Source organism: Tachysurus vachellii, chromosome 19, assembly GCF_030014155.1.
Source record: "Tachysurus vachellii isolate PV-2020 chromosome 19, HZAU_Pvac_v1, whole genome shotgun sequence".
Lineage (NCBI taxonomy): Eukaryota > Metazoa > Chordata > Actinopteri > Siluriformes > Bagridae > Tachysurus > Tachysurus vachellii.
Window position 1 is genome coordinate 16840787 of NC_083478.1, and position 14460 is coordinate 16855246.

General features: G+C 45.2%; 1 protein-coding gene across 3 annotated transcripts in view; it reads right to left on the reverse strand.

Annotated features, from left to right (window-relative positions):
- Nucleotides 1–434: 434 nt before the first annotated feature.
- Nucleotides 435–14460, reverse strand: part of lrp1ab (low density lipoprotein receptor-related protein 1Ab) — a 117839-nt gene continuing 103813 nt past the window's right edge. For 2 of the 3 annotated variants that reach the window (XM_060895020.1, XM_060895023.1), the window contains 21 exons: nucleotides 13606–13712; nucleotides 13114–13246; nucleotides 12833–12955; nucleotides 12615–12737; nucleotides 12352–12486; nucleotides 12034–12171; nucleotides 11790–11909; nucleotides 11093–11385; nucleotides 9996–10174; nucleotides 9649–9755; nucleotides 9176–9295; nucleotides 8886–9062; nucleotides 8498–8638; nucleotides 8194–8358; nucleotides 7829–7990; nucleotides 7436–7607; nucleotides 7233–7334; nucleotides 6222–6295; nucleotides 6020–6113; nucleotides 2650–2794; nucleotides 435–2190 (listed from right to left, as the gene is read on the reverse strand). In XM_060895020.1, the coding sequence (XP_060751003.1) occupies nucleotides 2053–2190; nucleotides 2650–2794; nucleotides 6020–6113; nucleotides 6222–6295; nucleotides 7233–7334; nucleotides 7436–7607; nucleotides 7829–7990; nucleotides 8194–8358; nucleotides 8498–8638; nucleotides 8886–9062; nucleotides 9176–9295; nucleotides 9649–9755; nucleotides 9996–10174; nucleotides 11093–11385; nucleotides 11790–11909; nucleotides 12034–12171; nucleotides 12352–12486; nucleotides 12615–12737; nucleotides 12833–12955; nucleotides 13114–13246; nucleotides 13606–13712 (2948 nt within the window). In that variant the 3' untranslated portion in view covers nucleotides 435–2052. The remainder of the gene's footprint in view (nucleotides 2191–2649; nucleotides 2795–6019; nucleotides 6114–6221; nucleotides 6296–7232; nucleotides 7335–7435; nucleotides 7608–7828; nucleotides 7991–8193; nucleotides 8359–8497; nucleotides 8639–8885; nucleotides 9063–9175; nucleotides 9296–9648; nucleotides 9756–9995; nucleotides 10175–11092; nucleotides 11386–11789; nucleotides 11910–12033; nucleotides 12172–12351; nucleotides 12487–12614; nucleotides 12738–12832; nucleotides 12956–13113; nucleotides 13247–13605; nucleotides 13713–14460) is intronic. The other variant, XM_060895021.1, reaches the window with a different exon arrangement.

Genomic DNA, 14460 nt, shown 5'->3' on the forward strand with positions numbered 1-14460 from the left:
TTTAATAGGCTATTGTTTAAAAAAAAAAAAAAAAAAAAAACTCAGGAAAGTTTCCTCAACCTTAAAACAAATATCACTTCACCATTTTAAAGGAGTTTATAGTAGTTTGTGCAACAGATTAGACGATTAATTCGATAACTGACTACATTTCTGAGCATAAATATATTAAAAACTCATGAGCGTTAATGTTGGCTGAATAGCTAGTAAGCAAAACATTGTATTGTCCTGAGTTCGGGCCTCTTTGAACATCCGAGTTAAATTCTGGGTTCTTTTTTTGTGGATTTGTCAATATTTTGAATCGTAACGTTTCTATGGTATCGTTCCAAACTCCTGATGACTTCTAGTAAAAAAAAAAAAAAAAATTTTGTACACGTTTCAAGCAGCACCTTTAGTCATCGTTTCCTTTTCAGTCGCAGAACCAGAAGCCACATCTCTTTTTCTGTACACACTGATTTTATTTCAGAATTATAACATTATCCGTTACTTTTCTGTAGTTTATGAAGTTCTCCAGCAAAAAAATAGTGAAACGTTACTCTGTCTCTCCAAAAGAAGGGCTGAGCCACCATGCATTTCTACTATAAAAAGCAGTTTAATTATTCTGCATATATAAAATGAAAAAAAAAATAATTAAAACAATAAACGAGGAGTACCGGAACGGCTGTAGCTTTGTGTGTAAGCAGTTTATGATTAAAAACAAACAAAAAAAAAAAAAAAAAAAAAACAAGGACGTCAGACATCACTAAATTTACATGGATGGTTTACAAATGAAGCAGAAGGTGGATGCTGAGTGAACACTTAACATGTTACCTTTGTGTTACATGCATTAGTCTGTGGAGAAAGTTCACTTTCCAACAGGTAGCAGCGAGGCAGTGAGTCTGGGCAGGAGGGCAACAGAGTCTGTAAGACTCACACACACACACAGCAGAATGCACTTAGAGCTTTTTTTTTTTTTTTTTTTTTTTTTTAAAGAAATGTTACTGCACTATTAAAAGCAAAAAAATAAAAATAAAATAAATTTAAAAATTAAACATTTCAGTTCCCATCAAAGAGAAGAAGTGGTCTGCAAAATCACTCCTGTGAAAAATTCCTTTAACGATCCGTTCCTCGTTTTTGTCCTCGTGGTCCCGGATCTCCTGGAAGACGCATCATCACTATCATCAGTCTCTTTTTCTTTCCTAATCCAATCGAATCGTTTCCATGGTCCGCTGAGACACTCGCATCCACACGGGCCACAAATACACATCCTGGAATGTTCTCGTTTAAAAAATGTTGTTTTACTTTCAACTCTTTCATTCATTCATTCATTCATCTTCAATCTCTAAAAGCACTGGGCGCGTTCCAACCTGCTTGTATTTCGTTCCTGTGTACATGTCACACACACGTGTTAAAATGGATATGATGGAAATAGATAGTAAATCAAAACTGTGCAATGAGTAAGACAATCTGCCTGACACACACACACCCAGACCTCTCTCTCCTCCAGTCCTCCAGCAGCACCAATACGCATACGAACAGATCTGGTACCATCATTGGGATTCGGGTTTGACCCCGCCCCCTCCTCTCCCTTACTTGTTCACTGACAACAACAAAAAAAATAGATCTTGGCTATTTCCTTGACTTCTATACAATTTTAAAAAAAAAAAAAAAAAAAAAAGGAAAAATAAACCCAAAACAATTCCATAGCTGTTACGGTTGTTTGCGTTCTCATTTAGCACAGAGGTAGAGGCTACATGGAGGGGTAAGAGAGAGGGAGAGAGAGACAGAGAGGGAGGGGAAGGAAGGATCGCTAAGTGAGTAAAGGTCTTAAAAAAAAAAAAGGCATAGAAAAATGTTTTTGTTTTTTTTTTCTGACCGAAAGAATAAAATATAATACTGCAATCACATACAAAAGTAGTCCTTCATTTTTTTTCCTTTTTTCTTTAAACATTTTTGTACAGTGTTCTCGCTCTCTTGTTGCTTTTCTTCCGATGTTGTAAAGGCATGGGGGCCTGTGGGTGGGCAGGTAGGTGGGTGAGTGGGCAGACAGGTCGGCACAGCTTGGTGCAGGCAGCTCTATGCCAGAGGGTCACCCATGTCCTCATCACCTGCAGACAGCAGCTCTTTCTTCTCGTCCGTGCTGGCCAGAGAGTTGCGGCTGTTGTGGGCGCCCATGTAGAGAGTAGCATACACCGGGTTGGTGAAGTTCGTGGGCTGGAGGCGGGGATGAAAAGGCAGACAGTGCGGTTAGGGCACAGTGACACAGCTACTTACACAGAAGTACTGTAAGACGTAAGGGAAATCTCGAGATCATAAGCTCCGCCCCCAGTGACATTAATGCTAGATTTGATTAGAAGCTGGGGGGGCGGGGTGTGTGTGTGTGTGTGTGTGTGACAAAATACAGTGACAAAAGAGTCTCACACCCTGAGTACTGGTTTCCTTTGTTCCTTAATAGTCTAATAACTTGAGAATTCGTCATCGTAGCTTAAACTATGACACCGTGTATGACTCTACGTAACGACCCTGTAGCATTGGTCATTACAGGAAATGACAAACTCATCATCATCTCTGTCATAAACCTCAAACACCCAGTGAAACCATGTTACACACAGAAAATTTGCCCTGACACAAATCTATAAAGGGAATCTGTTTGTGGCAGGAGGAGATGATCACCTTGTCTGGGTCCAGAGTGAAGTCTGAGTCTAGCAGCTCTCCGGCATCATCATCTGGCTCTCCCTCATAGATCTTATACGCAGGGTTCCCGATTTCTACATTCATAGCCCCGTTGGTCATCCTCTGGTGCTGGAATCCCTTAGCACTACAAACACACACACACACACACAGTTAGAATATATTCAAAAAGCACATTTCTACCAAACAGTTGGCCTAAGAATACACACTTTACACAATGTTGAGGAGGCCTGGACCCAAACTAGTCACAGACATCTACCACACACACACACACACACACACACACACACACACACACACACAATCACTTTGAAAGAAGATCCAGTAGCTTTCAGGTGAACACTGCCAGAGGGTGTGTCCACGCTGCTGGCTCAGAAAGCTGGATATCCACAGGACAAAGACTGACTACAGATCAGCTACAGCACACAAGTACAACACCACTACGCACTCGCACCGACACACACGCACGGCCGCACAGGACAGCAAGGACACAGACAAACAGAACACAGCTCAGTGCTGCATCCAGCCAGTCCATGTAAATCAGCCGTCAGCGAACACAGCTGACTGACACTTCTTACACGCCGTCTAGGCAGAAGCACAGGAACACCACGGCACAGAAACGGGAGAGAGGGAGAGGGAGAGAAATGGAGAGTAAGAGAGGAAAGCACACAGATGGGCTGGTAACACTGTGAAGGAAGGATGAACAGATGGACACATGGAAGATGGAGGCCTGCTGTTAAAGAGTTAGAGTTACCGCAAACATCTGGAGCTGGGCTTGGCCCGCCTCAAAGACCTGGGAGACAGAGACACACAGTTACCCCCCACACACACGAGAGAGAGAGAGCGAGAGAGAGAGAGAGAAGGGGGAAAGAGAGGCAAGTAGATACAAGTTAGGAATAAATAGATAAGAATCAATAAATAGATCAATAGACAGTGAGACCAAAAGACAGAGAGAGACAGACAGACAGACAGACAGACAGACCAGCTCATCAACAGATTGACCAAAAGACAGACAAAGAATTTTGGAAAAGCCTTTAAAATAACCTTTTAGGACTTGATATCTAATCTTTTTTTAATGTGTCTCCTAAGCAGAAAGTCCAAACAGAAAGCCCTAAAGCAAGTAAATGCTCAACCATTCAAAGAAACCTCAAGGAGCCCAATTTCCAAGAGAGCCAGTGTCAGACAGACAGACAGACAGACAAAGAGACACAGATAGAAAGACAAGACAGCAAAACAGACAGACGGAGGAGAGAAAAGTGAGAGAGAGAGAGAGAGACTCTGTGTAGTCTAAAAGAAAACCTGACTGAGTGAGTGAATGTGTGCATTGAGTAAATGTGTAAATAGCATGAATGACTGAGCTGAGTACAGTGAGTGAGTGAATGAGTGCATAAGCAGTGTGGGTACAGTCAAGCAAGTGAGTAGATGCATGACTGGGCAGAGTACAGTGAGTCAGTGTTATAGTGAGTCCAGAGAGTGAGTCCAGAGAGTGTGTGCAGAGAGTGTGTGTGCAGAGAGTGTGTGTGCAGAGAGTGTGAATCCAGAGAGTGTGAGTCCAGAGAGTGTGAGTCCAGAGAGTGTATCGGTGATTGAATGCGGTGAGTGAGTGCAGAGAGTGTGTCGGTGAGTGAGTGCAGAGAGTGTGTCGGTGATTGAATGCGGTGAGTGAGTGCAGAGAGTGTGTCGGTGAGGGAGTGCAGAGAGTGTGTCGGTGAGTGAGTGCAGAGAGTGTGTCAGAGAGTGTGCTGGTGAGGGAGTGCAGAGAGTGTCAGTGAGTGTGTCAGTGAGGGAGTGCAGAGAGTGTCAGTGACTGAGGCAGTAAGTGAACAAACAGACCCAGTACAGTAAGTGAGTACAAAATGTAAAACCAATGACTGAGCAGAGTGTACAGAGTTAGACTGAGCAGTGACTGAGCAGAGTGTACAGAGTGTACGGAGTGACTGAGCAGAGTGTACAGAGTGACTGAGCAGAGTGTACAGAGTGACTGAGCAGAGTGTGCAGAGTGTACAGAGTGACTGAGCAGAGTGTGCAGAGTGACTGAGCAGAGTGTGCAGAGTGACTGAGCAGAGTGTACAGAGTGACTGAGCAGAGTGTGCAGAGTGACTGAGCAGAGTGTGCAGAGTGTACAGAGTGACTGAGCAGAGTGTACAGAGTGACTGAGCAGAGTGTGCAGAGTGACTGAGCAGAGTGTACAGAGTGACTGAGCAGAGTGTACAGAGTGACTGAGCAGAGTGTACAGAGTTAGACTGAGCAGTGACTGAGCAGAGTGTACAGAGTGTACGGAGTGACTGAGCAGAGTGTGCAGAGTGTACAGAGTGACTGAGCAGAGTGTACAGAGTGACTGAGCAGAGTGTACAGAGTGACTGAGCAGAGTGTGCAGAGTGACTGAGCAGAGTGTACAGAGTTAGACTGAGCAGTGACTGAGCAGAGTGTACAGAGTGTACGGAGTGACTGAGCAGAGTGTGCAGAGTGACTGAGCAGAGTGTGCAGAGTGTACAGAGTGACTGAGCAGAGTGTACAGAGTGACTGAGCAGAGTGACTGAGCAGAGTGTACAGAGTGACTGAGCAGAGTGTACAGTGACTGAGCAGAGTGTGCAGAGTGTGCAGAGTGTACAGAGTGACTGAGCAGAGTGTACAGAGTGTACAGAGTGACTGAGCAGAGTGTACAGAGTGACTGAGCAGAGTGTGCAGAGTGTACGGAGTGACTGAGCAGTGTACAGAGTGACTGAGCAGAGTGTGCAGAGTGTACGGAGTGACTGAGCAGTGTACAGAGTGACTGAGCAGAGTGTAGAGTGACTGAGCAGAGTGTACAGAGTGACTGAGCAGAGTGTACAGAGTGACTGAGCAGAGTGTGCAGAGTGTACGGAGTGACTGAGCAGTGTACAGAGTGACTGAGCAGAGTGTGCAGAGTGTACGGAGTGACTGAGCAGTGTACAGAGTGACTGAGCAGAGTGTGCAGAGTGTACGGAGTGACTGAGCAGTGTACAGAGTGACTGAGCAGAGTGTAGAGTGACTGAGCAGAGTGTACAGAGTGTACAGAGTGACTGAGCAGAGTGTGCAGAGTGTACGGAGTGACTGAGCAGTGTACAGAGTGACTGAGCAGAGTGTAGAGTGACTGAGCAGAGTGTACAGAGTGACTGAGCAGAGTGAATGAATAAGTAATTAGGCAGAGTGAGTGAGTGAGTGAGTGAGTGAGTGAGTGAGTTGAGTACAATCAGTACACAAAAGCTGTAAAGCTGAGGTGGTACGTGAGCTGAGCTGGTCAGCAAAAAGAGCTGGAGGATTGTATGTATGTGAGAGACAAAGATGCCCATGTCCTCATCTCAGGGTGGTGATGAAAAGAGCTGCTACTCACCCACGCATTCTCTTCTTATACCACAAGATGGCGCCAACCACCAGCAAAGCCAGTAACAGTATCAACAGCACAGGGATGATCACAGAAAACGCATCTGTGTACAGAGAGAACGCTTTAGCAACTGCTCCAGTGGTCCCACCTACTTCAGTGATAATGATTTACACACACTACACACACACACACACACAACACACAAACTTACTGCTAGAGGAGTCTCCTGAGCCTGCAGAATAAGCAGTGAGCTCACAGCGAAAGCCAATCCAGCCTGAAGGACACCTGCGAGCGCACACAGACACATGCATGAGAAACGGTGAAATAAAACGTTTGGCCACCAGTTATGACTAACCTTATGATGGCTTATTTACACATTGCTGAAATTCCAGCAAACAAATGCAGACAGTTTGGTGTGTGAGATCATTTAGGCTGCTTTCTTATTAAAGATCTGGCAACCCAGATGATACCATATTACAGTACGTCAGAAAGATATACATCAGTTTTCTTGGGGTTTTTTTGTAGAAAGTATAAAAAAAAATTCAAGCAGAAAGGGGACAAAGTGACAGACGTGAGGATAAAAAAAAGAAACATTAATACTTCTTACATATTGCTAACTCAAATACTGCACATGCTTAAAATATGGTATTCCTTTCTGGGACGTGAGCAACATTAAGGCTACAGATGGTTTTTAGTCCCCTGAGAGTTAAATACATTTATCTATCTATACATTTATTCCAGGGGTTACACTGGGATACAAGCAAGCAGATTTCTTCTACAGCTGAACTGACACCAGTGTAATTAAATAACCAAGATTGTCAAGGACAGAAAGACACATCCCAGAGCCATGGAAGACAAGTGCAGTGAACTCTACAGGTCAGGAAATGGAGGAACAGGATGAGTGGCAGATGGAACTGAGATTGCAGACAAGTAGAAAAATGATCAATCATCCATCAGAGGACAGGCGGAGACAAGAACGAGACGAGAGGATGACACAGAGAGAGAGAGAGAGAGAGAGAGAGAGAGAGAGAGAGAACACCACAGAATGCATGAGAGTGGAGACAGGAGGACAAAGACAGCCCAATGCATCACACACTAGGGGACAGGAACAAGACACAGGACTACGCAATCAGGAGAATAAGAGAGGTCTAGACAATGAAGCTGTAAACAGTGTGCATGTGTGTGATGCAGTCAGTCGTGTGTACAAGTGTGCTGTTCTTACTTGCAATACGGGAGCATGGTACGCTGGTCTAACAAACACTGGCCGTTAATGCAGAAGTCTTTGCAGCTGTAGCAGCTGGGCTGAATCTGGTCATTAGCACAGCTACACAAACATTTAGATAACATTAGAACAAACACTAATCCCCACTACATTACAGAGTGATAGTGAGTTATATCCACTGTCGGAGGAAAGGGGATTTGTACCTGCATACCACTCCGTCAGGGGAATGAGGCAGACATTTGCCCTGACCACAGTACATGCACTTGTCCAGGCTGCAGGTGGGGCCGAGGAACTTCGAGGGACAGCGGCAGAGTTTGGTGCCATTCGCCGTCTTAAGGCAGGTTCCTCCGTTCTCACAGAAATTCTCACAGGGGCCTGGAGGAGGAGAGGCAAGGATCAGGAAGAGAGAAGAAATGTACTGAAATAGTATATATGTGGCAGCATTAAATTAAAGTCTAGACAGCGTTTAGACAATAAGATGTCCATTTCCCAAATTTCACAACTGCGTGTAGCAGCTGTGATACGTTCTTGATGACTAACATGACTAAAAAATAAGCACCGCTGGCCCGTTTAGGGAACCGGGCCTGGACACTCACTGTACTGGCACTGATCTCCCAGGAAGCCCTCATAGCACTGGCACATGGGCTGGTTCCCGAGGCTCACGGTGCAGCTGCCTCCGTTCTGGCAGTAGTCTTTGCATGTGTTCTGGTTACAGTTGGGTCCAGTGAAGCCTGTCGGGCAGCGACACGTAGGAGCACCTACACAACAAGGATGTGAGTATTTATCGGCTTATTGTTAAGCAGTGTCTAGTATCCGTATAGAGTAAGACGCATGTAGTCGAGAAAATCTACAGCATTCTCCAGGACAGTGGTGAGTCTGATATGGTTTAAGAGAAGACACAGTGAACATGTTCACACATGCATGCATGACTATATGTGGTGTAGAATGGGTGTGTGTGTACCAGTGCGTGATGGAGAACAGGTCCCTCCGTTCTTGCAGTAGTCCCTGCACTGGTCAATCTCGCACCTCTCACCACTGTAGCTGGTCGGGCAGCGACACTTGGGCTGACTGCGAGCGTTCAGGAAACAACTGCCGCCATTCAGACATTGAACATTACACACGGGGGCTGAGAAAGAGAAGTAGAGAGAGAGACGTGAGACAAGCAAGTATGACAGATGATAAGCACCGCTGTGCTAAGATCAGTAACACTAGCTGACGAGGGGTTTATACAGTATAGCTGTAGTGAGAGCAGTGACAGCACTTACTGACGGGGGCCTGAGTGGCCGGAGGCAGCTCCACACATGTGCCGTTATCAGCCACACGGTCGTTAGGGCAGGTACACACAGGACCACTGGGGCTGAGCAAACACAACCATTCACACTTCTTCCTGTCGCATGGGTTCGCCACTGAAACACATAAAAGAGTGTTAGACAATGAAAGAAACAGCTGAGTATCACACACATACCGAGCCGCACATACAGAACCGCACATGCACGCAGACCTGCACGCGCACATACAGACCCGCACATGCACGCACATACAGACCCGCACATGCACGCACATACAGACCCGCACATGCACGCACATACAGACCCGCACATACAGACCCACACATGCACTCACATACAGAACCACACGCACACAGAGACTCACTCTCAGGCTGTTTGTAGCGGTGGTAGAGCACTATGTCAGTGGCGTGATTGATGCCTGTGGTTAGGTTCTCCATTTTGCCTCGGCCAAATTTGTTGACACGGAACACGTAGTTGTTGATGTAGGTAACGCCATAGATGTAGTCCTCAAAGACATCAATGCTGAACGGGTGGAGTAAATCTACAGCACACGCACACACACCGCTATTATAACCACTTGTATGAGATCTTAAGTGTTTCTAACAGCACTATTTTACTCAAACAGAGCGAGTGCTACATTTTTTGCTACTGAACTGTTTTTGACGTTGGACACGGCCACCACAGGGTCTGTGCCATCCAGACGCACGCTGCCGATCACAGACAGTTTAGCGTCAGCCCAGTACAGGCGCTCGTTGAAGTAGTCCACTGCCAAACCTGTGCATAGAAGAAACGTGTCGGCACGTGTCACAGTCAAAGAAAAAAAAAAACAATGAGAACCGTCAGAATCCCAAACCCTCTGATTACATAATCTAAAATTAATTCATAAAAAAATCATTTTTTTACTCTCTCTCAATTTATCTCAATAAATTTAAGAAATAAATGTTTTTAAAGTTTAAACTACAGTTTATATAACCAGGTATAAACACAACTAGTATCCTGGATGAGAACTAATAGGTACCGAAAGGAACTGATAGATAGGATTTTATGCTTGTGCTTGCCTGAGAGTTGCCAAGTTCTCAGGTTTCCCTGCTTAATAAATAAGATCAGATCAATCGGATCAGACTCACCTGTGGGCCACTGCAGGTTCTCGTGTACCAGTGTCTGCCTCAGGGTACCGTCCATGGCTGCAGTCTCAATTTTGGGGTGATTTCCCCAGTCTGCCCAGTACATGGTCCTGAGTAATGATATCAAAAATCAAGCTGCATGTCCATTGTTTTATGGTGATTTAAAATGCCTGTTAAGTCAGTGTGTAAGTTTTGTGTGTAAGTTTTGTTCTTAAAACCAGCAGTTACTGATAACAAATGGTCTCCTTTAGCATTAGTCAAAGGACATAGTACCCTACATTAATTAGCTTTAAGTGTATTTTGTGTACATTTATGCCAACAGCAACAACATTTTCTAGATGTCAACTCACCCTCTTGGAGGATCCACAACAATCGCGTACGGCTCATCGATCATGCCTGAGACCAGTGTCTTCCTGTTTTGGCCGCTGATCTGGGCCACCTCGATGACATCGCGGCCCGAGTCGGTCCAGTACAGGTTCCCAGCCACCCAGTCCACAGCAATGCCTCTGGGTGTCTTCAGACCTGGGATCTGCGACAGAGAGATGATTCGAGGACAACGATTATAATAATTATTACTTCATGTATTTGACAGTCGCACTCCATGTAGCTTCCTCAGTGGAGAAGGGGCGGGGTTACCAGGCTCTGGGTTACCAGGCTCTGGTGCCGTAAAAGCTTTCAAGTGCCCCTTTTCCACCTAGGCAGATTGAGTGCTGGCTCAAAGCCAGAGCCTAATCTAGAACCAGTTTCTTTTTTGACAGCCAAAGCACCGGCTCTGAACCAGGAAAAGAGGTTCTTAAGTAGCACCAAAACACTGAAGGTCTAGACTTAAGAACCGCTTGCGTCAGGGGCTGGGGAAGTTTTACTGTGACCAACAAGACAAAAGAGAACATAGTTAGTGCCATTTTTAAATCATTTTAAATCAGGATTTGGGCCAATGTAGGTTCTAACCCTAACCCGCCATGAGCATTAACAGTAAAGCAACATCCACCATTGTTAATGTTGTGTATGTGTTTGCTGCTGCTGCGCTAGCGTTGTTGTATAACGTTGTATACAGTGACGTAAGACTAGGCCCTGTGATAACTCTAGCCCATGGAAAGGCAAACCGGTTCTTAGAAGGCTCGCCAGTGGAATCAGCACTCTGAACCAGCACCCGGTTCTTTCGGATGGAAAGGGGGCAAAGAAGGCCAACATCTTACAAATGTCTTTTAAATTAGCCCACGTTTGAAAAATTCAGTGTATTCATTCATCACATTATGCGTTTTTTTTTTTGCCATAGACTGGGAAACTGTGTGTGCCCAGTTTTAAAAAGATGCTTCCATTTAGACGATACTCTCATAACATTGATACGCTCGACAACAGTGTACATAGTGCATAGTGTGTAGTATATAGTTTGGGACGCAGATGATTTTGTGTGTATGAGCAGACTGTGTGTGCAGGCAGTATGTACCGCGAGGTTGGTGACGGTTCCCTCGCTCTGCCGCGTGTTGCGATGAGAGTTCGACGATGTGCCGGACGACGAAGATGAGGATGTAGAGGGCAGCTGGAAGGAAGAGATGCCACTGGTGTGCCAGTTGGTCCAGAAGATGCGATTGGTCTTGATGTGCAGGTCCATGGCGTCGATGCGCACGTTGGCGTCACCCTGGAAGGTCTGCTCGTACACCCAGTTCGGCATGCCCGGGTCCAGACTGCGGATCTCATTATCATCGGCGATGTAGAGCACCTGCCTGTTGCTATTCAAACCTGACAGAAAGATACAGAGAATGTAACAGGATAAGGGAAGTGTAATGACGTGCAACATTACCTGTAATTTAAACACCTCCCAGTATTCTAAGAGCTTCTAATGTTAGAACCGTACATCAGGACCTCTAGAAAATGAATTAATTAAGCAAATGTGCAAACAATATACGTTTATCATGACTTCATAGATCTGAATGGTTTTTATTCACTGATCTACAATAACAGGGTTTGTCCTTAATATCCATTAATGTCTCCTTTTTAAAGCCTACAATATTTGATATTTAGCTACAGAAATTCAGTCCCCTAAAGATAAAGACAAGCAATGGCTGTTGAGATTGCATATTGAAGACACCAACAGCAGGAAAGTTGAAGGCACATAGTAAACGTGACCCTCATGAAGCACTTACCGTCAGCCTTGCAGGTGTCGTTGATTTTGGTGAAGTACTTGTGGCAGCTGCACTTGTAAGAGCCCTTTGTGTTGTTACAGATCTGAGAGCACATGCCAAACTGTCTGCACTCGTTCTTATCTGAAAAGGAAGCATGTGGGTAAGTACGTCTCGTGTCCAGATGTTGCACTAGAACAATTTGTGTGTGTGTGTATCTGTTTATCTTTGTAAGTCTCTGTGCTTGTGTATAGAGGGCATCGGGCACCTTGGCAGCTGCTGAAGCCATTGTTCTCGTAGCCGGGTTTGCAGGAGCAGTAAGAGTCGGTGCCGTTCGTCGTACAGTGAACCTCTTCCGTCTCTCCACACAGAGACCTGTTACTCTTACAGTCGTTCAGCATAGTGTCTGTTTTCACACAAAAACACCAGGTTTTCAGATCTTTCCTAAACTTGACTATTTAGGACACAACCTCAGCTCCTAACCCAAAGATCCCTACTCTTAACCACAAGTCTAGCAGTAACGTGATCTATACACGTCGAGTGTGGACACATACAAGCATGTGCGTGCTAGAGCCAGACGTCTCACCTGTCTTGCAGCCGATCTCGTCAGAGCCGTAGTCCTCGCAGTCGTTGAAGTAGTTGCAGCGCAGGGTGGCGCTGATGCACTTGCCGTTGCTGCACTGGAACTTGTCCTTGCCGCACTTGCTCACCTTCTTATCTGCTGGAATACAGAGTCATAGCGAGTTTATTTTCTGCACCTAAACGCATCCTTCACTCTCACAGGCTCTTATTGATCTTCCCCTGAAATTTTTTAGATTGCCAAATGTCAAAAGATGAACTTTTTCTTACCGCAGTTCATCTCGTCCGAGTTGTCTCCACAGTGGTTGACGCCGTCGCATCGCTTTCCGCTCCAAAGACACACGCGATCGTTCTGGCAGCGGAAGTTTCTTGTGGGCGGACACAGGAACTTTCCTACAGGTAGAAGGGGAGCAGTTATTATTCATCATGTTTATTTCCTACTGTCTGGTTCGGGTGAAATCAAGTGTTCATCTGGTGTTCAGACTTACGGCACTCTTCTGGGTTTTCATCAGAGTTATCGCCGCAATCGTCCTCACCGTCACACTTCCAGGCCAGTGGCTTGCACAGAGTGTTGTTACACTGGAACTCGTCACTGGGGCAGAGACGTTCCACTGAGAGAGGGAGAGAGAGAGAGAGAGAACAAGAGCATGCTGTTACTGGTTGTAACTTTTAGGGGTTGAGCACAGTGGCAGCTTGGCAGTTTGAACTCTGATCAACAACCCAGAGCCTTGACCGCACTGCCCTGCATTTACAATATCAACACACTTACCGGTGTCATGACATCTCTCTTCATCACTGCCATCTATGCAGTCAGCATCAGCGTCGCAGCGCCAGCGCAGTGGAATGCAGTGGCCATTTTTACACTGGAACTGGTCTGCATCACACTTAAGAGCACAGCCATGCTGCACAACACACAAATACACACACAGACTTAACCACACACTGCTCCTTGTGGGGCAATTTGAAATTGTATTAAGAATTTGTTCGGCTTGGGGCAGAGCTAATCTCTGTACTACAATAAATGCAAACAAAAAGCCTGCATTTAAGAAACAAGCCAGATCCAGTGCAAAGTCTTAGTCTTTGAGATTATGCAACTGTTCCGCAACAAGAAAGCTCTTACATTAACATTGCTAGTTTTTCCATGAGTTACACTGAAATGCTAAAACCTACGGAGGTTCAGATTTAGAGACGGTGAGCATTGAAAGAAGAAGGACAAAGAGAACCAGACAGAAAATAAACACATGTATTTCAGCTTCAGCACCTCGTCAGAGCCGTCAGCGCAGTCATGGTCTCCATCACATTTCCATCGCCCGGCAATGCAGCGGCCGTTGGTGCAGGCAAATTCGCTCTCTGAACACTTACGCGGCACTGGGTGGGGGGGAAATCACAGTAACAGTCATTTATCTAGAATGGCAGAATACCCACCACACCACACCATCAGGTTCAGAAAGAGATATTTGGCAACCTGGGAAAACCCTTCAAACTGTCAAATTTGGAGATCCAATTTTAATAAACACCTCCTATAGTTTTATAGTATGTTAAAGGCTTCTCTTCGCCATGTATCTTCTCCAAATTTAAATCTAGTTGCTTGCAAAAAAAGACACCCTGTCATCCTCCAGAAAAGAATTTATAATCTGCTTATGAAACTAAATGGTACAGAACGTTAAGCTTATGATGGGAAACAAGTTTTCACTTCGATTATCAACTTCATCCTCATCAGACGAGGTTAAAAATAATATATCCAAAGCTTTTAAAACAGGAGCCAAGATTATTTCCAAATCGCCGAGGAAATAGTCGCTGGTTCGTTTCCTCATATCTGTTCTGCTGGCTATGTTCAAAAGCATCACAGACAGTTTGATAACCAAGGAAGGAAGTTATCTGATCTTATGCCAGTTTTACTATGCAACAACTTGATTAAGGCATGATGTTCACTGTGTGAGAAATGTAGCTCCTAGCTAGCACGGTTTTAGACATTTTTAGGCAGCCTGACTGTTTTTACAGCTGCCTTTGCTAAACTGCCACCTCAATCAACATGATCGGCGCAAGAAAATCATAAATTTAGCCCCAGCGACACTGGATTGTCCCAGACCACCACACTTCTTACAGAGACGTAAAA